The following is a 23,137-nucleotide window of genomic DNA, read 5'->3' as shown; positions in this document are numbered from 1 at the left end:
GAACTTTTGCTTGATATGCCCAACCATTACAATTGCTTCAAAAAATACATAATGATACCATAAAGGTTGACATTTAGTATTCAAGCTCCACTTGCTCACTTTGACGGAGATATTTGCCTAATTTGTTTTAGAAAACGTACAGGTTAATTGTGAACATGAAGAGAAATATAATGTCAAGTACCCTAAATGAAAACACAAGTCACCTTAGGCACTGAAAAACCTGGCGGCCATAGTTAGGTCATCATTGATTTAACTTGTATTTGCTCATTACATATTTATACTTAGTTTCTAAAATGAGTCACCTGAGTAGTCAAATCTAAGTTTTGCAAGGCTCAATCTAATATTTGGAAATCCCATTACGTCTAAACCAAGCAACCTAAGTCAAAAAGTAATGTTCAATGGAGAAGATTTCTCCATCTGAAAATATCAGTCAGAAGACTATGATAAGGTTTCAAAGTCTCATATTTATATGCAAAATATCAAAGCGAAAGGACAATTATCATGGAAAGAAGATATTCCAAAGAGTGGTACCTTTTTCCAACCCTGCTGGAGATCATGCCTTAGTAGTTTAAATATCTGGCTTATGATCTTTACTAACATATTTATTCCAGAGCTTTCCAAACTGTGTGAAAATGCGTTGTGCCAATTTACAAGAAACTTGTGAGTCTGTGTGAAACAAGCAATAAACCATGTAATTTTACAAATACAGTAGTCTCACTTATCCAACATAAACAGCCCGGCAGAACATTGGATAAGTGAATATGTTGGATAATAAGGAGGGATTAAGGAAAAGCCTATTAAACATCAAATTAGGTTACAATTTTAGAAATGAAGCACCAAAACATCATGTTATACAACAAATTTGACAGAAAAAGTAGTTCAAAACGCAGTCATGCTATATAATAATTACTGTATTTACGAATTTAGCACCAATATATCACGATGTTTTAAAAACATTGACTACAAAAATGCATTGGATAATCCAGAACATTGGATAAGTGCGTGTTGGATAAGTGAGACTCTACTGTATAGATGAAATATTTTCTCAAGATACATTGTGTCCCCATTTCTTTACATTTCTTTATAACAATTTATGTATGTGTCCGTATCTCTTACAAGGGGTTTGTTTAACCTCTGGTTTGTTACCATAGTAAAAATGAATTATCACCAAATTATGCATATCTAAAATAGGATGTCGCCAACATGGAATTTTTTGAAAGCTCTGATCTATTCAAATTCAGGAAAAACTTGGCTGCCAGAGAAAGGCTGAGCTATGGTTAAGTGGTGTTGATAGTTTCCTAGTCTTCAAATTCAATATAAGACTTCAGGCCGATTTTGAATATTACTCGGTCTAATAGCATATTTCCAGACAAACTTCCTCTATTATGCCCAGCTTTTTAGGCATTACTTTGCAAAAGCCACGACCAGTCATATCTCACAGATGCACTGCAGCCACACCAATATGTGTATAATCTTGAGCCAAGCAAACAATAGCATCTTTTTTTTAAAAAAAACACCTGCAAACTTAGGGGTGCATACAAAATACTGCAGTCCTGCTTCTACTTAGCCCAATTGCTTAAGAAGGCATTGCCACGGTTGTCCACGATGTTTTGTTGCCCACAATAGAGTAGCGAATAGTACCTTAGTTCCCTTCTACACTGCCCTATATCCCAGGATCCGATCCCAGATTATTTGCTTTGAACTGGATTATATGGGCATACACTGCCAGATAATCTGGGATAAGCAGATAATCTGAGATCAGATACTGGGCAGTGTGGATCCAGCCTTACACTCATCACCAAGCTCCTAGTAAAAGCCAGCCAGATTATGGGCAGTCCCCAAGAGTTGTGAACATCATAGGTTCTGTCAGATTGTTCTTAAATTTAATTTGTATGCCAGTTGGAACAGGTGCATTTTAAGTGTAACTCCAGACAAATATAGATAGATAGATAGATAGATAGATAGATAGATAGATAGATAGATAGATAGATAGATAGATAGATGGATGCTTTGGATAGCAGAGGGATGAGTTAACTGAGATGTTTGTTTTGCTGCCTGTGCCCCTGTTCACTTCACTTCACTTTATTTCTTAATTAATCGCTCTCCACCAAAGTGCTCCGAGCGACTTACAATTTAAAATATCATTCCACAATATAAAAAACATTCATCATAAAAACATTCATCATAAAAATATTCAACATAAAAACATTCAACCTAAAAACATTCAACAGTGACTATTTGGCAAATTAGTTCTGATTTACTTAAATGCACAACCAAACAGCCAAGTCTTGAGCGCTTTTCCAAAAGGTCGCAACTCCGACATTGCTCTAAGATATGGAGGCAATGAGTTCCACAGAATTGGAGCATAGATCGAAAAGGCTCTACGCCTTGTAGCTTCCAGGTGTACCTCCCTAGGGCCCGGTACGTATAGGAGATTTTCCTGGGAGGATCGAGGTGACCACTGATGGAAAAAAGGAATGAGGCGGTCCCTAAGATATAATGGTCCTTGGCCATTTCGAGCTTTAAATGTCAGGATCAGTATCTTGTAAGAGATCCGATGTTCTATTGGTAGCTAATGCAGTTGTTTCAGAATCAGTGTAATATGGGATCTTATAGATGATCCCGCTAGCAGCCTGGCCGCCGCATTTTGAACCATTCAGATCTTCTGGGTTTTTGTCTTCGGAAGGCCGGCATATAAGGCGTTACAATAATCCAACCTAGTGGTGACTGTTGCATGGATTACCATTGCCAATGCTTCTGTCGAGAGGTAGGATGCCAATTTCCTTGCCTGGCGAAGATGAAAAAAGGCCTGCTTATTTACGGCAGTGATCTGGGCCTCCATCGTCAGCGATGAGTCCAACACAACCCCAACACAACAGTAGCAGACGGAACCAGAACTTCCCCATCAAAATCAGGCAGTGACTGGGTTAACTCTGGTGGCTGGCCAGGCCAGAGTATCTCAGTTTTCGCAGGATTCAGTTTTAGTCTACTTGCTCGCAGCCAACTCTTCACTGCTTCCAAACACAGCTTAAAGTTCTCAGGAATCGTGGTTGTCCCAGGTTCGAGACGCAAGAGTAGCTGGGTATCATCTGCATACTGGTAGCACTCTATGCCAAAGCTCCGCACTAGTCCAGCAAGTGGTCGGACGTAGATGTTAAATAACAGGGGCATCACCTCACATTTTGTCCTTGTGATAATTAGATTTTGAAAAAAATGGCTTGTTGTGAAAACAAGAATTGGGGCTAAAGTTTCAGTGGAGACACTTTTTCCCCATGATAACTCTTCCAGAAGTGAATTTCCCTCCCAAGGGGTAGATTTCTCACTTCCTGCTTTCTCATCTATGAATTGTTTATAAGTCAGATATTTGTAACTCAGAGACTGCCTGTATCCTGGCATATGAAACAAAAAAATCCCACAAGTATCTTGACCCTAGCTGTGACTACAAAAATACAAAGTGAATAACTAACAATGTGATATCCTTTTATAACAGCACAAAACTGGCCTTAGCCATTATATAGATGCAAACCTTTCAAATGTCATGATGCACAAAGGATTCAGGACACTGCTTCTCTTAAAAGTTTGGAACAAGAAATTAAATGGATTCTTGTACTTAGTCATATATTTTTTAAAATTCTTCTGTAACTAACTCCAGTCTAATTTTAGGTTGGTCTGTTTCCCTGGGCTAAGAGCATACTGGAAAGCATGTCCCAGAAATACAGCATTACATACTTCTCGAGGTCTAAAAGTAAATTCAGAGGATCTCTTTGATGTACTGAGGCACACCCTCTTCTCTGACTTCTCTCATTGCCCCCACATGCTTATCAGTTCTTCTTCCTTCCCCAGTTTTCATTCAACAGCTTTCAACTGTAAAAACACTTTTTAGTCATGCCACTCCAAACGCCCACCCCGGAGCATGACTGGAGCCACTGGGAACAGAGGGAAAGGATTGCTCACTGGGTTTACTTTCAGAATGTGTGAATTCAAATGTAAGTTCTCTACAAAGAACAAATTAGATAGAATGCAAGAAGTCTGCTACTATATTTTCCAGCCCCTTTTTTCTTCTGAAAAAAGCATCTGTTAGACATGGAAATAAGACACCTGGATCAAAATCCACATTGACTACTCTCTTTGCCAAAGCTGCTATGATCATGAAGAACATGTGGAGAACATATGGTTCTTCAGAGGGTGGGCTGCAGCTCCCCATCATCCGTTGCCAGCACAGCCAATGGGACGTGATGAAAGCTGTAGTCTCACAATATCTGCAAGGCTACACACTCCAGAGAGCTGTTCGACAGTGGAACTCTCTCCCCGGGGCCGTGGTGGAGGCTCCTTCCTTGGAGGCTTTTAAGCAGAGGCTGGATGGCCATCTGTCGGGGGTGCTTTGAATGCGATTTTCTGCTTCTTAGCAGGGGGTTGGACTAGATGGCCCATGTGGTCTCTTCCAACTCTACTATTCTATGATTCTATGATTCTATGATTCTCCAAGTCACTGATAGAAGAAAATACATAAACATTTTTCCCCATAAGTAACAACAGATATTGACAAGAGAGGAATAGTTGGTTCTGAACCAAGTCAGATCCCCATGGGATTTCTTTTAGGGGAAAAACCAAAGAATTTGGCCCATGTGACTTCCAATTACATGTGACTTTGGGGTGTGTGTTCAAATTTTTAATTTTATTGTACACAAGTGACACACAAAAGCAAAAACTACATTAATGAGCAAAATTAAGTTGCAATATTCTAACAAATCCTTATGCTCCTTCCTCTTACTCGTGAACCCCACTACCTATTACATCCATCACTTGTTGTTGTTTACTTGTTCAGTTGCTTCTGACTCTTCATGACCTCTTCATTATGAGCCCACACCAGAGCATCCTGGCGGCCATGGCCACCCCCAGCTCCTTTAAGGTCAAGCCAGTCACTTCAAGGATACCATCCATCCATCTTGTCCTTGGTCAGCCTGCCTTCCTTTTTCCTTCCTTTCCCCCAGCATCATTATCTTCTCCAAGCTTTCTTGTCTTCTCATTATGTGGCCAAAGTATTTCTTCTTTGCCTCTAATATCCTTCCCTACAGTGAGCAGTTGGGCATTACTTCCTGAAGTATGCACTTCCGTCACTAGTCACTATGGATTTTATATCTAATACCCTTATATCTATACCTTTATAACTACTTTAGTAAATTCCCTTTACAGATACTTTAGGGTCAACATTTATCTTTCTTTCCAAATATTCAAATGCTAGCCTCCATTTTTTTGGTGAACTCTTCATTATTTCCTTCATTATTTAGATCATTTTATACATATGCATCTGATAGAGTCAGTTATTGAAAATTTAAATCCTCTTTTCCATAGATGTTTCCAATTCTCCAAATCAATATTTTCCCTAAGTCTTTAGCCCATGAAATCATAGCAATTTTTATTAGGTTATCTTCTAAACCAGCGGTTCTCAACCTGGGGTCCCCAGATATTTTTGGCCTTCAACTCCCAAAAATCCTAACAGCTGGTAAATTGTCTGTAGTTTTCTAGGAGTTGTAGGCCAAAAACATCTGGGGATCCAGAGGTTGAGAACCACTGTTCTAAACTATACTCTAAGACAGTAGTTCTCAATTTGTGGATCCCCAGGTGTTTTCCTCAATAACTCAGAAATCCCAGCCAGTTTACCAGCTGTTAGGATTTCTGGGAGTTGAAGGCCAAAACATCTGGGGACCCACAGGTTGAGAAACACTGCTCTAAGATATATTCATATAATCTAAACCCCTTGAATATAAATTTTTGCAGGCATGGAATGTGTAATCCATATGTTCTCCCATCAAAGGTGGAGCACAACTCCATGAGGTTCTGTGGCTTCCAAGATGCTCAACAGACATACAATAACAAACATGCTTTACATTAACATCACTGAGTCACTTGAAAATTAGAAAAGCTGTAACCAAAGTTTTAACAGCAGCCTATCTTTTGGGATTGATAGTCCCAGAGATGTTGAGATTACCTAGTAAGATTTGTCATGTTTTGCATTCAAGTTATTGAGATAGCATAGTAAAGTGGTTTGAGCACTGGAGACCAGGGTTCAAATCTATGTTAGATTGAGAAAACCCACTGGGTGAGCTTAGGCAAGCCACATTAACTCAATTTCAGAGAAAGGCACAAATAACCCCCCTCCCCGAACAAATTGTGCCCAAAATCTTCATGATACGGTTGCCTAAAAATTGCCATTAAATCAGAAACAACTTGAAGCCACACAACGTCCAAGTTACATGAACAAAGGTGTAACTAGAACACCGATACGTAAACAACTATTAAGGTGCATTAATTGTGATTCTGATTTGTTACCAAGCAGATTATTTGAGACAACATAACATTCTGCTTTCAGTATACTTCGAAAAGGTGTTTTTCTCTCTTTTCTGGGAAATGCCATTAAATAATGCTGAGTGGTTTCCTGAAAGGATGGTTATCCTTCCCTCCAGGAAAGGCAGAACATCCTCTTAAGAAAATTAATGTACTGAATCAGAGCTATGGCCATCCTGTCTCCCACACTGGGCAGTTCCCAAATGCTGAAAAAATATAAATGCAAAGAGAGAAAAATACCCTTTCTGGAGCACCAATTCAGGCTGACGGAACTACTCAACTTGACATCATACCGTAAGTTCCAACCAACCTGGCTTGTGTGTTCATGTTTCTGTTCTCCATGCATTTGTCTTGCTGTGCCTTCCATTCATATCTGATTGCCTAATGCCTAACACTACATAATCCTGTCCACTTATTTATTCCTGGGTAATGTTAGTTTCTGAAGAAATCTTGTCATTATTATACGATATGAGCAGATTAGCATAGTCCTTTGCTCAAACTTCTTTTCCTATCTGACTTCACACATGTCCTTCACAGGACTAACATATTACAATCCATAAATTGGAGGGAGGCTTGGGGGGGGGGGTTTCCTGGGTACTTTTAAGAAACATTTGCACACTTTGCCTGCAGCTCAGCACAATGTCTACTTCAAAGTCTTGAAAGCATAGTAATATTTTCTTAAAATATCCAAAACGGATCATTTTTCCTGCAGTAATAAATACCATACACTATATAATAGGCTTCCAAAAAGTACGTATCTTCCATGCCACTTTGATTCAAATAATGTATTTTAAAAGCAACTATCCCTTCCAAACTTGCTGTAACAAGCCTGTATTAAAACAATAACGAATCCATGGTCTGTACAAAATACCAAGTTTAGACTTGACCTGGTAAGATGGCTGTTGATGGATAGCATATTATAACGTTGACAGTTTCTGCTCCAGGTATTGGGTAGTTCACAGACAAACAGAGGACACAGCTGACATGAGACACAACAATAGTAAAAAAAATCAGTAAAGTTGAAGCTACACTGCCCTTTATCCCAGGATCTGATCCCAGGCTATCTGCTTATCCCAGATTATCTGACAGTGTAGACTCATATAATCCAGTTCAAAGCAGATTATCTGGTATCAGATCCTGAGATATAGGGCTGTGTAGATCCAGTCTAAGATATTATGTCAGCCACACAGTGGTTCTCTGTCTGCAAAATTTAAAGTGACCATTTTGGACCAAAAAAAATTCAAAGCGAGATTAGAATAGTGGTTCTCAACCTATGGGTTCCAAGAAGTTTTGGCCTTCAACTTCCAGAAATCCTAACAGCTGGTTAACTGGCTGAGATTTCTGGGATTTGTAGGCCATAACACCTGGGGACCCACAGGTTGAGAACCACTGGATTAGAGAAAGAGACTGCCCATATTTCAATCCATTTAGAAGCTCCATTCTACTATTATCAGAGCTTTGGAGTATGAAGTCCCATAAGAACTTGTTTTTCTTGGACTAGAGCTCTGGGAGACCTGGGCTGAATCCTTGCTCAGGCAAGGAAATCCACAAGTTGACCTTGGTTAAGCTTCGCTCTCTCAGGCTGGATCTGTGAAGTCATATAACATCTAGATTATCTGCTTTGAACTGAATGATATGTCAGTGTAAACTCAAATAATCCAGTTCAAACCAGATAAATGTGGATTATCTTCTTTGATAGCCTGACATGTGATGACCCTGAGGCAAATTTAGGCTGGACCTACTCTGCCATATAATCTAGATTATCAAATAGGATAATCCACATTATCTGCTTTGAACTGGATAATATGAGCCTATACTGTCATATGAAGCTGATATCTGGATTTTCTATGACAGTGTAGATCCAGCCTCAGGGCCATCACAAATCAGAAACCATTTGAAGGCACATAATAATAATAATAATAATAATAATAATAATAATAATAACTACTACTACTATTACTATTACTACAACTACAACTACAACTTTATTCTTGTATCCCGCCCCAGTTCCCTGAAGGGATTCGGGGCAGCTAACATGGGGACCAAGCCCAGCAATATACAATAAATACAACCACATGAATATATTTAAAACATATGGACATATAAAATCATAGAGCATACTGTACATTTAAAACATACTCAGAACCGATAACTAATAGACAGGCGCAGAATGTAACAAAAAAGTTGCTTAGCACTCCTAGTCCAGATAGTTTAGATCCAGAGAGAATAGATCCACTGAATCAGTTATTGTCTGGTCAGTCAACAGAAAGGTAAATCCCATTGGATCAAGGGGATACTCCAATTGGGACTAAACAATGAGATATTACTTGCTACAATTTACATGCTACAAATCAGAGTATTTATGTTATTGGAAACAGTTTTATGAAAAGCCAATATTAATAATGTAATTGTCACTGTCAATACCTTCAGCATTCCATTTTCGTTTCATATTTTCTCCCAACAGTGCTATCCTCAATTGAATAAAATTTGTGTGTTTGAGAGTGTGGGTTTTTTTACATTAAAATCTTACTTAAAATTCTGGGAATGCACAGACATGCTCTTCTGAAATTCTGAGCCCGATTTCATACGACCGAAGTATGTTACAATCCACAAAAGCTCGGACTTTAATTAATGTGTTAGATTTACATTCAGATTTGTTAGGCTTACATTTAAATAAGCATTGCATGCAATGCCTGAGTCAATGGCTTTGCATTAGCTGTAACTGCAATTGGATTTAGACCTTAATTTTTAAAGCAGAGGTAAAATTCATGTATTCCTGCAATTGTACTGGACAACAATTCCAAACAACCCTAGCAAATAGCCATTGGGGAGGAACACTAGGAGTTGCAATCCAATAAATTATGGAGGAAAGAACAGTTCCCGTCCCTGCTTTACAGTGTCACTGAGTCACTAGTCTTCATAAATAAGAACTGCTGTTGGTGCTCCATGGATGGTTAAGTTTTATATACCAGTATTTAACAACATGGGCCAATGCAACTATAATATTTATAACCAGCCATGGTTTGTTGCCTTTAGAGCAGTGGTTATCAACCTGTGGATCCCCAGATGTTTTGACCTTCAGCTGGTAAACTAGCTGGGATTTCTGGGAGTTGTAGGCCAAAACACCTGAGGATCCATGGATTGAGAACAACTGCTTTAGAGCTTAATTGAAATTTAAGGGTGCCCAAAAAAACTCTCCTATAGTGAGCATCCACATCTGCCAGAGGACCGTGAAGAGCCTACCTAGGTTTAACACTGGTTTCTAAGAAACACTCATTAGTCTTGTTAATTTTATGCAAAAGCTCTCAGAGTGGTCCAAGATCAAGGGTAATTGTGGTAATTTAAAGGGATAACTAAACTCACCAGAGGCAGAATTCAAGGCAGAGTTCACTTGTATGATACTGGTACCCTGGCCACCATCAAAGGACACTAAGTACTGATTACATAGGCAATGCCAACCAAACAATTCTAGAACAGTGAAATCATCCTTTCTCTTAACAAATTAAATGCCGATTCCATCATTTCTTTGTGAGTAAACCTGCCTTTCGGGCTTGATAAATCCAGGGTTCTCAAAGACTGAGGGGGGGGGGCAGGTTGACTCTTCCAGTAGACCTGACTTCTGTAGTTCTTGACATTCAAATGAAGATAAAGAGAACACACTTTTGGCTAACGGTAATCTATAGCGTGCGTGCAACCTAAAGTCCGTTGACTGTACAAAACATGAAGCATTAATCCCTTCAGTGTTGCTCTGTTTATTTGGGCTGGATTTTCATGCCCTTCAAAAGGTTCTATACAAACAGGAGTCACACAATGGCAATCATGTTCAATGCACCATTTCAGCAAATGTGGGCAATGTGGATTTTTTTATTTGTTTGTTTGCCATGTTTTATATCACCATACACCAGCCCTCCAACAAAGGAATGCATTAAAAAAGCATGCTTGAACTTCCAGAAGAAGAAAATGAAACCTTTCATTTTGATTCAGCAGTCTGAGTTGAAAGATTACAATGTAAGTGAAAGCCAAGGTTTACAGCTGAGAGTGGATAGGAAAAACAAACAAAACAATTATCATTCTCAAAACAGTAGAGGACAAACCTAAAAATGCTTTTCTGAAACTGTGTTGCGGGTTTAGCCTAGTGATATATAGACCACTGCTTTTGCATCTTTTGGGTTAAAAATTCCAGTCTCTTCATGAGATAAGCTCAGTTGTATAGTAGTTAAAAGTCCCGCATTGAGATTTGGTAGATCCAATCCTCACCAAGCCACTGACGGATCAATCATTCATCGTCAACCTGATTTATCTCACAAGGCTATTACAATGAAAAAGTTGAGGAGAGGACAGGCATGCATGCTGCACCAGGAATTCATTTATGAAGGATGAGAAATAAATGTAATAAATACATAACGAAATAAGTATCAATGAATTCAAGAGAATATATGATTTGAACACAAAAGGTCCCACATTCAATTCCTGGAATTTTCATGTAGGGCTAGAAAAACTGCCACAAACTTCGAATAGATCTCAGTGGCATCAACAATTCCAGGCTACATAGACTAATGGTGTGACTCAGTTTCCTGTGTTAGAAACAGAATTGCCACCTTAAGAACACATTGACTCAATTCTTCTTCCCAGAGGGGCAGAATTTTACATTGATATGCACAAAACTTGACTGGCACAGCAGCTGAGCACATCAAGGACGCCTATGCCCTAAAGCACAAGTTACGAGATCTGGCAGCAGCAACATTGTTCAACAGAAAATGACTTTGAAATATCTTGGAAGGATTCAGGCTTGGGCATCTCGGAGTTTAATGGCTCCACAAAGATTAGAACCATCAAAGCTTGAAGTTGTGGCCAATGCCCAGAAATGCCAGTGCATGTGCAAAAAACACCTCCATGCTTGTGTGGGTTCATAGGCTATTTTTCCCTTTTGGCACAGTCCTTTGTGCGTGTATGGGAGCCAATAATGGAGCATTGCTCTTAATAATGCCTTTGATCAGTGACCACCAAAAGAGGAGAGGAGGCTAGAAAGGTCCTGTTTGTGTAGTACTTTGGGATGTGGCCTGTTACCATCACAAAAATAGCAAATAGTTTTTTTTTAATTTAAGAAGCTTGTATAAATCACACCTCGGTTAAAAACCATAAATAGTCGTCACTGCATTTAAGTCGCACCCCCATTTTCTGATTGTCAAAATTGGTATTACTGTTATTCCTTGCAGAATAGCCACACCATCTGCCCATCTGTGTAGTAAAGGTAAAGGTTTCCCCTGACGTTAAGTCCAGTCATGTCTGACTATGGGGGTTGCTGCTCATCTCCATTTCTAAGCCAAACAGCCAGCATTGTCCGTAGACACCTCCAAGGTCATGTGGCCGGCATGATTGCATGGAGTACCGTTACCTTCCCGCCGGAGCAGTACCTATTGATCTACTCACATTGGCATGTTTTTGAACTGCTAGGTTGGCAAGAGCTGGAGCTAACAGTGGGCGCTCAAGCCGCTCCCGGGATTTGAACCTGGGACCTTTCGGTCTGCAAGTTCTGCAGCTCAACACTTTAACACACTGAGCCACCGGAGGCCCATCCATGTACCTGCCCCTTAAAGCTACAGTTTCCCTTGTCTGGCAGTCAAGGGAAGTCCAGTAGCTGCAAACACTTTTTACTATTTAACAGTTCCCACCATATAATAGTTGCACCCCCCTTTTTGGTAAAATAGAGGGGAGTGTGACTATTACATGGTGAAATAGGGTATTTCAGGGATAATGCCACCACAAGTGACATGTAAGGAGAGTCCACTAACCTATACTTTTCTCATCCTTTAATGCAAATTTTGAGATGTTAGCAACAGTGTGTTCAGCTAAACACCATAGTGTTGTGATTAAGAGTGTCGGAGTAAGACTGGGTTCAAACCTTTACTAAGTAATGAATATCACTAGATGAACTGGAGCAACTTCTGCAGTCAAAGTGCAATATAAATATTACAGATATACCATCATATAAAAGCATCCATACATTTACACCCTTGACTTTTGTACATTTGTTGCATGTGCAACCCATAATTGAAATGGCATCAACTGTGAGGTGCACAACATACTCAACGATGTGAGGGTGCCAAATATTTTTAATATGGCATAAAGTGAAGTAACAAAAATAAACTTGCACTTAATAGTTGCCAATACATTTTTTCCCTTTCTTGTGATACATCAAAATAAGCTCTGGTACAATCCCTTGTCCCCGAAGGTCTCCCAAATAATTGAATGGAGTCCACCAGCATGCACTTCAAATCCCACATAAGCTCAGGTTAAATATCAAAAATTTGTGTCTGCTAGGCACAAGAGTTTGTTGAAGAGCTTTATGAAGGTCAAGGAGATTTCTTTTAAAACCTGGGATGGGTGCAGAAGTACTAATCAGGGATGGATTACTTTTTTTTTAATCCCTAAGTATGAATCTCTCCTAGAGCAATGTTAAATTCATTTGTATAAACTGAAAATAACATATTTCAACTGCAACTTTGCCTAGAGAAATCCATCCACCAAAACGCAGTGACAGATAAGGAAGGAATTAACCAGGAAAGCAATCAAGACACTAAAGGTAATGTTGAAGGAGCTGGGGGTACTGGCAACTATCCAGCCAGACACTTCACAAGGGTGGGATTTATGTGGCAGTGGCATGAAGAAATAAATCAGACATACTGCTGAAAAATATCCAGATAAAGTCCACAAAGAGTTTGCAGAAGGCATATGGGAAATACAACAAACATGCAGAAAAGACTTTCCTGATGTGATAAGACCAAAATTCAACTTTCTGGTCCTGCCATGTGTTGTATCACCATCACTTTGGAGAAGTGACAACTGCAAGTTGCAGGAATGCTACTTCTCAGCAGGGATTCGAAACTGGTGAGGACTGAGAGCAAGATGGATGGAACCAAATGTAGAGTAATTATATTTACATGGGATCTGGGTTATTTTCTCCTTCCAGCTGGACAACAACTCTAAACACACATCCCAAGCACTGGAGTGAGTTTAAAAAGGAAAAAATAACCTAGATGTCGTAAAATTTCCCAGGAATAGTCCATACCTCAAACTAACTGAGAAAATCTAGCAAGTATTCAAAGTTGCTGTTCACCAACAGTCCCCACCCAACCTCATGGATCTGGCACAATTTTGCCCCCCCCCCAAAAAAAAAAGAAGAAGAAGAATGGGCAAAAATTGCAAGATCCAGATGCACAAAGCTAACTCAAGAAGACCCAGAAGTCTTGAATTACTTCTATCACATACTGACCTCAGGAGTGAATACAAATGCAAGCAATGCGTGACAATTAGCTTTTCATTGCTTACGTTGTTCACATATTATGGTTCCTTCACATGTTGAGTATCTTGGGTGCAACAACTGGAAACAATACTAGTGAAATGCATTTCACTTTCAGGTTGTAACACAACTAAACATGGACAAATCGATGGTGTAGGCAGGGAATTATTCTCCATGTCACTGTTTACTTTCTTAAATATACATCTTTGCCTACACGCAAGTGTTTCCCCATAATGCCCCTTTACTAGAGTAAACGAGAAGCTGGAATTTTTCCTTAAGTATCAAGGCTTCATATGACTTAGGTTCAGATTATCTGAAAGACCTTATCGTTCTACACAAAGCTGCCCAGTTTTGAGATCTCCGGGTTAATTGGATGAAGACACAAGAGATAGTTTTCCCAATTGCGGTTCCCAGGCTAAGGAACTCCCTCCCACAGGACAGATGGCCAACACTTCCCCACTTGCCTTCTGCTTAAAGATCTTCTTAGTTAGACCAATATTTGGCCTTTAAATGATTACTGCAGAAGGACTGTTGTATCTTCTACTATCTAAAGCCTTCTAAAAGAAATTGATAGTTATTTAGATGTTCTTAAATTCTTGTTAATGTTATGATTGATTTTTAGCTATCTTCTCTTGCAATCTATGTTGAAAAACAGAGAACAAGCTAGGCTATAACTTCAATAAATGTATAAATACTGGTACATTACAAAGCAATTGGATGATGAAATCCTCAGGAACTTAGTTATCCAAGCACTCCATTAATGAGAACACTGTCTATTACGGGTCCCAAGTGGACTATGAAAATTGCTTTGCTGTTGACAACATAACATTCAATGGTGAAATGAAAACAGGAGAACCAAGGATAATTCCAATCCTATATTAAGAAGGAAAAAACACACATACACAATGCTGCACTTTGAATTTCTATTACTGGTATTTTATTTCACTAACAATTACTCTTTTTCATCTACCTATCTCGTTAATTATATGAGCTGAAGGCTGAAGTTTGCAATTTTTAAAAAGCACCTTAAGTGCATTATTCAAGGTGGAAAGTAAAAAAATGTTCCTTTTAACTATGTAAGAAGACAGGCATTCTTAGCAGTCCTTCCCATGAACACACTGATGTTATTTTCATCAGTGAAATGCTTGAGACACAAGCTTGCTTATTATTTAGCTTAATGCTACCAATTTTAGCATAATTGTTGTGCATTTTGCACTGTCAAGCCAGGAAATGAATACAACAGTGTCAAAGATACAGCTATCTTTGCTGTGCCACAAAGCTTATGTGTGGCCTTGACATGCTCTCTTTCTCTTCCTGTCCTTAGCATAAAAAGGTACTGTAGTACGTTTTAGTACACTGACAATTCTTTAGCGGTGTTAGTAATTTCAATAACCGTGATCACAGTCCTTGCACTTCAGCAAACACCCATAAATATATTTATTGAAAGATTCATGCCAACTGCCCATCTTAACATATAGTCAAAATGTAAAATTTATTTTTTCATTCATTCATTGATTGCTTTGAATATAATGTATTTGATCTATTACAATGATATTTCCTGCTTTTCCCAAGAAAGATAGGTCCAAGGAAGGTTACAAAATCATCACAGTAAAAATCACAACTAAAAATCACAACAATAAAATATTTCAATTCAATTTTTAAATGTGATTGCAGCAGAATAGTTAAATCTGAGGTCTAAAGGAAACCAGTGTACACATCAAAAGACATACAGAAATAACTTTATCAAGGCCTAGTCTAATTGCTAGATCCATCCTACTACAGAGAATCACCTGCTGATCATTAAATTAGCATTTATTTAAATCCTATTGATTTAAGAGGTCTACTCTAGCTAGGATGAGCAACTGGATGTAGGTTTTAGTGTCACTAAAGGGAGGTCACCATTTATGCATTGCCTGTTGTAGTCTGGCAAGTGTCAGAGGATTTTTCTGAAGGTTCAAAGAATGAGGGGGATGATGGGTTCCAAAATGAGGTGTCTGTGAGTGTTGGGGGGGGAGGGATTGCAGGAAGACAAGGGTGATGTTTTGAATTCTTCAGATCATTCCCAAGCAACAGGAGAAAATGAAACTACCAGTTCCCTTAATAAAAGACCTTGAGAAGATGAGGAGGTTTCAAGGGAGTATAGATTAGACCTGAGAACGCAGGACATCAAATGCAGGCAAACTAGATATTCCCAGAGGATTCAAGATAAGACCTTGAAGTCCAGATGTATTAGGTATGATGTCATGGGTGTCTAGGGGAGTTTAAATTAAGTGGTTTGATTTCAGGTCTTCAGAGAAGATAATGTTGCTAATGGGGATCGGTTTCCTGCTTATGATTTCAAGTTCATGGTTCCTGTATTGTCAAGTCCTGTTTATGCCTATGTACCTTTGGAAAATTTACCTTGGAGCGGTTCCTGTTTTCATGTTCATGAATATACCTTTAAATTAATTCTGTAATTTTAGATTCCTTGGTTTTGGTGTTTAACCTGGCATTTTTTGATTACTGCTACTGAACTCTGGCTTCTTTTGTGTATTACATTTTATATCCTGATTGTCTCTTTCAGATTTGCACTTTTCCCTTTTTATACACTTTCTTTAATAAACATTATTTTATTGGATCACTGGACTCTGATGTGGTGCTGGCTGAAAGGATGTTTCAGTGCTAGGGTGTAACATCGCTGAAAAAATGTAAACATCAAAACTCCACCAAAGCGATGACAAAACACAAATTTGTATAACATGTTAATACATGTATTTGTACATACAAATTTTGAATTTCATCAATTAAGACAGGAATATCCCACATATTAAGATAGCAGAGAAGATTGTGACTAGGTAATTCATGTGCCTGTTCTATCTGCAATCTAAGTTTGATGAACAACTTCAAGATCCCTGTTCCTCACTTCTTAGGGTTCTTTAAACCACACTTGGACAGGATAACTCTTCAAATAAGGAAATGCTCTCTGTGCATAAGTCAAACAATCATCCTGCATTTCTATGGGAAACCTCTAAAGGTTTGATGACTATAGAGAAGGCCCAGCTTGTGATACCCATCCAACTCATCTCAAGTATTGATGAAAAATCAAATGGCATAAATTTAAGAATAGGATGGTTGAATGGGCAGCCCATTTGAGTCTACAGCTCAAAAACAGGATTAGACAGCAGACAACATAGATTTGGCAGTGTCAATATTATATCTTCATTTTGGACTGACCCTTTTCAGTGTCACATTATTGTATTTTGGAGCAGTTGACACTTTTGAATACACGTTTGCTATTCTTAACATGACCAGAGGGGGAAAAAACTGTGGTGAAATCATGCCTACCCAAAAAGTGTCAGTACTATTCAGAACTAGAATTGATCCTTTCCGAATAAGTATAGCATCACCCCAGTTCTCCATACTATGTTCTGAACATCGTAAATACGCGAATGGCACCAGATTCTGGAAACTAAGTAGGGTCAGCCCTTGTTGGTAATTGTTTGAAAGACCACCAAGGCATTCATTGCAGTAGACTATGGGAGCTGACACAGTAACAGTATATGCTTCACAATACAAATAAAACTCACTTATTCACTGACTCATTGTCCATGGCTTCCCTTACCCATGTTCCAAAAATATTCCCACTCCCCCAGAAGTGTTTGTGGATCTCTCTAGGTCACATTAGTCAAACTCAAGGCCCACAGGCCAAATCTGTCCCTCCATGTCATTTGATGTGGTCCTCCAGATGCTGAACTACAACTCCTGTATTTCTCATCATTACACATTATGACTGGAGCTGATAAGAGTTGTGATACAGCAAGATCTGGAAGTTTGTTTCAGTTTGTTCGGTTTAGTCAAAATACAGTAGTCTCACTTATCCAAGCTAAACGGGCCGGCAGAACCTTGGATAAGCGAATATCTTGGATAATAAGGAGGGATTAAGGAAAAGCCTATTAAACATCAAATTAGGTTATGATTTTACAAATTAAGCACCAAAACATCATGTTATACAACAAATTTGACAGAAAAAGTAGTTCAATACACAGTAATGTTATGTTGTAATTACTGTATTTACGAATTTAGAACCAAAATATCATGATATATTGAAAACATTGACTACAAAAATGTCTTGGATAATCCAGAACCTTGGATAAGCGAGTCTTGGATAAGTGAGACTCTACTGTACTGGGGTTTGAATTTAGATACAAATTCCTTTAGTCCTTTAACCTTTCCCCAACCTCAGAGCTACAAGTGTTGTTGGGTTGGAATTCCCATTATCCACAGTCCTTGTGGTGGATAATCAAGTGATGGGAGTTGTGTTCAATAAAATCTGGTGACCTAAATTCGGTAAAAACTAAAGAACATTGACCACTATGTAAAAAAAATTATAGTGGGCCTTCTATATCTGTCCATAAATTTAATGGCCCTTTGGAGGCAACCATGATGCTGATGTGGCTCTTGATGAAACTGAGTTACACTGATTTATGTATGCCTCACCTATAGTGTTGTACTGATTTATGCCTCTCCTTACTAATGGCCTTTATTCCTATTATACACAGATTTTATCACTTGCTCCAACTCTGAATATGTCTACAGCACTGGTGAGTTGCTGGATTATTGAATTATGATGTTCAATGTTTTTATATATTTTATGTATTAATTTTGGAATGTAATTTTATGCTATGTATCATTGTGTTTTTAAGGCTTGATCCCCATGTAAGCTACCACGAGTCCCTTCGTGGAGATAGGGTGGGATATAAGAATAAAGTTATTATTATTATTATTATTATTATTATTGACACAACGACATAGTATGACACAGCAAACAAGTTAGATATGCTGGATTTCGTATCACAAAATCACAAGTCGAATACTTCCCAAACGTTTAGGACTGTGTGATGTATTTTCGGATGATGCGTGCAGATCCCAGTAGGGTGGCCTTTTGCAGTTGGCAGATCGTAATTTTGTCAATGTCTATTGTTTCCAAATGCTGGTTGAGATATTATTATTATTATTATTATTATTATTATTATTATTATTATTATTATTATTATTATTATTGATACCCCTGCTCTAAAGGCACCAAATTCCTTCTAACATTGGAAGCTTAGCAGGTCCAGCCCTGGTTAGTACTTGAATGGAAGGCTGCCAATTAATATCGATTAAATATAGCTGTAGGCTACATTTAAGAGGAAGTAACTGGCAAAAGTACCACCAAGTATTGTTTGCCTAAGAAACCAATATGTAAAAAGGTGTAATCGACTCTCTGTATTCATGGATTCTCATTGCATTGATTCAATGGCCCTTTGAAGGCAACCATAAGACTGATGCAGCCTTTGATGAAAATGAGTTTGACACCCCTGCTCTATGGTATGCTTCTGGCCCAAGTACAGTCAAAACATAAGAGTTTGCTATTATCCAGATGGATCTTGGAACACGATATATACTGGCACAGCATTGGAACGATGCAAGACCAGACCTAACTTAGTTTTCATCGAACATCACCAATCTCTATTTATTAACTATTCAACAGTAATCCTCAGGACAGCCCACCATTCACCATACTGATCAAAAACAGATCTTTTTACACCCTGAAGGGAGGGAAAAACCAGGGAAATAATCCCATCCAATTAATGTGCGCTTAGCTGTGTCCTCTTGGTGCCGCATCTGAACGCGAGGGGGGCCTGTAATGTGATCCAGGCCAATGCCACCTGCTTGCCTAGGGCAGGACGTGGGAACTCACCCAGAAGAGCAGATTGAGGGCATAGAGCAAGCAGCGCAGGCACTTCACCGAGTCTTCACGGGCCATTGTGAGCTCCTCTCCGCAGAAAGCCCCATCCTCGAACTTACTACATCCTCTTTCCAACACCTCCAGGCAGGCAAACCTAAAGCGATCTGCAGAAAGGAAAAAGGGGAGGGAGACAGAAAAGGGAGCAGGGAGAGAGAGAAAGAAAAAGAAATTATTCCACTGATGACAGGAGAAGTGCAGTTCAAAACCAAGCCAATGAAGGGAGCCTGTGTTTTCCACTATCTTTCTGCTGCTATAGCTATTTCAACTCTGGCGTCATCTGAAGTGTCATTTGAGTGGCGAAAGGAGCAGAAGTTGGTAGCAAAAACACACACACAAGTACAACTTTGCACTCTGCATTGTTTGTGTTTCCAATCTAAAATGCACACTCTGGAAAGTTTTTGGTTCTGTTGGTCTTCATTCACACATAACACAGAATGGGACTATTTGGCCTCATGTTTAATTAATCCACACGAAGAAAAATACCCGCCTCTTTGCCATGACTTCCATATCACACGGAAGTGTTGTACCAAATGTGCTTGCTTAGAAGGGGTGGGAAACATGTTTATTACTCATTAACCCACTTGAGGGAACACGTTAACACAGAAGAGACATTGCAATCCAAGAATCCAGCCGAACAGGGATCAGTGCCCACATCAATGGCACAAATGGCCTCTTTCTATTGACAGATATTTGTAGAACTTGTTTCCAAAAGGTACTAAATCCATCTGAGCAATTTTTACAGGAATCAAAAACAACATGTGGAGGAAATGCATTCCTTTGCTGTAAAAGACCATTTTCCAAGCCCAGTATTGAAACGATTGGAAATACATTTTGACAGTTTTTATCTGTACATAATATGGGACTCCAGGCAACAATACAATCCCCTTATTCACAGATTTGTCCGGTAACTCATTTTAATTTTTTATTTGATACCTTTTAGAAATAAACTCCACATTTATGTATTTCTTAGATTTAAACTTTTTAAAAGTAGCGTATACTAGCAAAACACAAAACATTGCCTAATCTGAAGACACACAAATTAATTTGCACACTCCTTTAGTTATTTGTTAGGAGTTGCGGAGACGCAATAGGTTAAACCCTTGTGCCGGCTGAACTGCTGATCTGAAGGTTGGATTCCTAACCTGAAAGTTGCCGGTTCGAATCCGGGATATGGGATGAGCTCCCGTCTGTCAGCTCTAGCTTGCAAGGACATGAGAGAAGCTTCCCAGCTATCACATTCTGGGCAACGTCTCTGTAGACAGCCAATTCTCTCACACCAAAAGCAACTTGTAGTATGTTCTCAAGTTGCTTCTGACATGAAAAAAAGTAATTTGTGGGTTTGCTTATAGGTTCTTTCACCTTTCTACCTACTTCTGAAATTTCTTTAAGGAATATTTGGGCAAAGGTATAAACATTTCTTTCTTACTTTCCAGGTCTAATGGGATCTAGGTTGGAATCCCTGCTTTCCTTGATCAGGAGAAAGAATGTCCAAAGGAGGGTCAAGGTTGGATTGGGGCTGGAAAGGAAGCTGAGACATGCTAGATAAGCTTTGTGTGTATAACTGTAGGTTGGCCTCTGAGTTGCACACTCCCTCGTCTGCCCCATTGGAGATGCTGCTTACATCAAAAGGATTTTTGCTCAATCCCTTTCAGAGAGCGCATCTACACTGCAGAATTAATGCAGTTTGACATCACTTAAACTGCCAGGGCTCAATGCCACGGAATTACATTATGTAACACGATTTTTGTTACTGGGATGTCATTTCCTAATCGTTCCTATTATTTAAAAAAAACATGGGAAAAGTTTATTAAACTGCAAAAACTTTACTTTTGCGGGACATCCTGTAGCACATTTTGCTGTTTCAACAATTTCAACAGAATGGAGGAAGCCATGAAAATGAACAAAATCTGACTACCAGCATTTAAAAAAAACACTAAAATCAGGACAGTAAATAAAGAACGACACTCTAAAGCCAGGGGAATTTCATACAGGAAACAATCAGGGTCAGCTAACCACCTCTCAACAAAGGATTCCCCCTAGGCAGGAAGCAGACAGACTTTGAGGCTGAAAGGCCATTCAATACTAATCAAGGTGGCTAATTTGCAACATTCACGCTTGCCTCAAACAGACAAGAGTTCTTTCTCCCACCATAGACATTCCATAGATATATAAACCTTACTTGCCTAATTTCCAATAGACCTCACAACCTCTATGGATGCCTGCCATAGATGTGGACGAAACATCAGGAGATAATACTTCTGGAACATGGCCATACAGCCCGGAAAACTCTCAGCAAGCCAGTGATGCCGGCCATGAAAGCCTTCGACAACACATTCTGCTATACTTTTTCAATGAATATTTCATCAAATTTCAACCAATTCAGCATAATTTGTGGCACCCACAAAAATGAAGTTTCTGGAGTATAACAACTACAGTAGAGTCTCACTTATCCAAGCTAAATGGGCCGGCAGAAGCTTGGATAAGCGAATATCTTGGATAATAAGGATGGATTAAGGAAAAGCCTATTAAACATCAAATTAGGTTATGATTTTAAAAATTAAGCACCAAAACATCATGTTATACAATAAATTTGACAGAAAAAGTAGTTCAATACGCAGTAATGTTATGCTGTAATTACTGTATTTACGAATTTAGCACCAAAATATCATGATATATTGAAAACATTGACTACAAAAATGGCTTGGATAATCCAGAAGCTTTGATTCTGTGGAAAGTCCAGGGTGAGAGAAGAACTCTTTGTCAGGCTTGTTGTATGTTTTCCGGGCTGTATGGCCATGTTCTAGAAGTATTCTCTCCTGACATTTCGCCCACATCTATGGCAGGCATCCTCAGAGGTTGTGAGGTAAGTTGTCTGTTGGAGGCCAGTGTGAATGTTGTAGTTAATCACCTTAATTAGCGTTGAAAAGCTTCATCTCCTGGCTTTTCCTGCCTGGGGGCATCCTTTGTTCAGAGTCATTAGCTGCCCCTGGTTCCCATGTCTGGAACTCCTCTGTTTTCAGAGTGTTGCTTCTCATTTACTATTCTGGTTTTTGAGTTTTTTAATACTGGTAGCCAGATGTGGGCGAAATGTCAGGAGAGAATACATGGAACATGGCCATACAGCCCGGAAAACATACAACAACCCTGTGATCCCGGCCATGAAAGCCTTCGACAACACATTAGTGCAGACTGACACCACTTGCTATGGGATGCTGGAAGTTGTAGTTAGGCACCAGCACCACTTGGGAGAGAACAACGCCTGAAACCATTGGTCCCCTGATCCCAAAGCATTGAGCTTGGGGCTGCCAAACTGGATTAATTCCCCAGTGTAGATGCACCTCAAAGCCAAAGCTTAGGAAAGTAGCAGGGCTTGGCAATGCTGTGATGCATGTCTCCTGCTAGTTGGGGAAAGCAAGGAAAGGGTAAGGAGGCAATCAATCAAAACTTTTCACGCTTACCGCGTGGGCTACCGGGCAACCCTGCTCTCCACGTTGCGCGGATCCGAGGCAAAGCAAAGGCAATCGGAGCCAAAGTGGGCTGGATGCTCCCTCAGAAGGCAGGCACTTCCTTCCCTGCTGACTCCACTCCAGATCCAGCAAGGGGATAAATAAAGCGCGGCTTGGGCAACAACTTTCAACTTGGAGCGGAGAAAAAAACACAGGCTCCTTTCCCAGCCTGGAAGGGCAGCCGCCAGCTGCACAAGCCCTCCTTCCCACGCATGC

At 39.4% G+C, this 23,137-nt stretch overlaps 1 protein-coding gene across 2 annotated transcripts in view; it reads right to left on the bottom strand.

Annotated features, from left to right (window-relative positions):
* Positions 1-23,137, bottom strand: part of tspan12 (tetraspanin 12) — a 101,108-nt gene extending 77,971 nt beyond the window's left edge. The window contains exons 1-2 of one of the 2 annotated variants that reach the window (XM_003221221.4): positions 22,874-23,137; positions 19,368-19,519 (exon numbers count right to left, since the gene is read on the bottom strand). In XM_003221221.4, the coding sequence (XP_003221269.1) occupies positions 19,368-19,433 (66 nt within the window). In that variant the 5' untranslated portion in view covers positions 19,434-19,519; positions 22,874-23,137. Of the gene's footprint in view, positions 1-19,367; positions 19,520-22,873 lie in introns of those variants that run through there. The other variant, XM_062982360.1, reaches the window with a different exon arrangement.

The sequence above is a fragment of the Anolis carolinensis genome, chromosome 5, assembly GCF_035594765.1.
Source record: "Anolis carolinensis isolate JA03-04 chromosome 5, rAnoCar3.1.pri, whole genome shotgun sequence".
In the NCBI taxonomy this organism is placed as follows: Eukaryota; Metazoa; Chordata; class Lepidosauria; order Squamata; family Dactyloidae; genus Anolis; species Anolis carolinensis.
The sequence above is the reverse complement of the archived record's forward strand: the minus strand, read 5'-3'. Positions and strand labels throughout refer to the sequence as shown.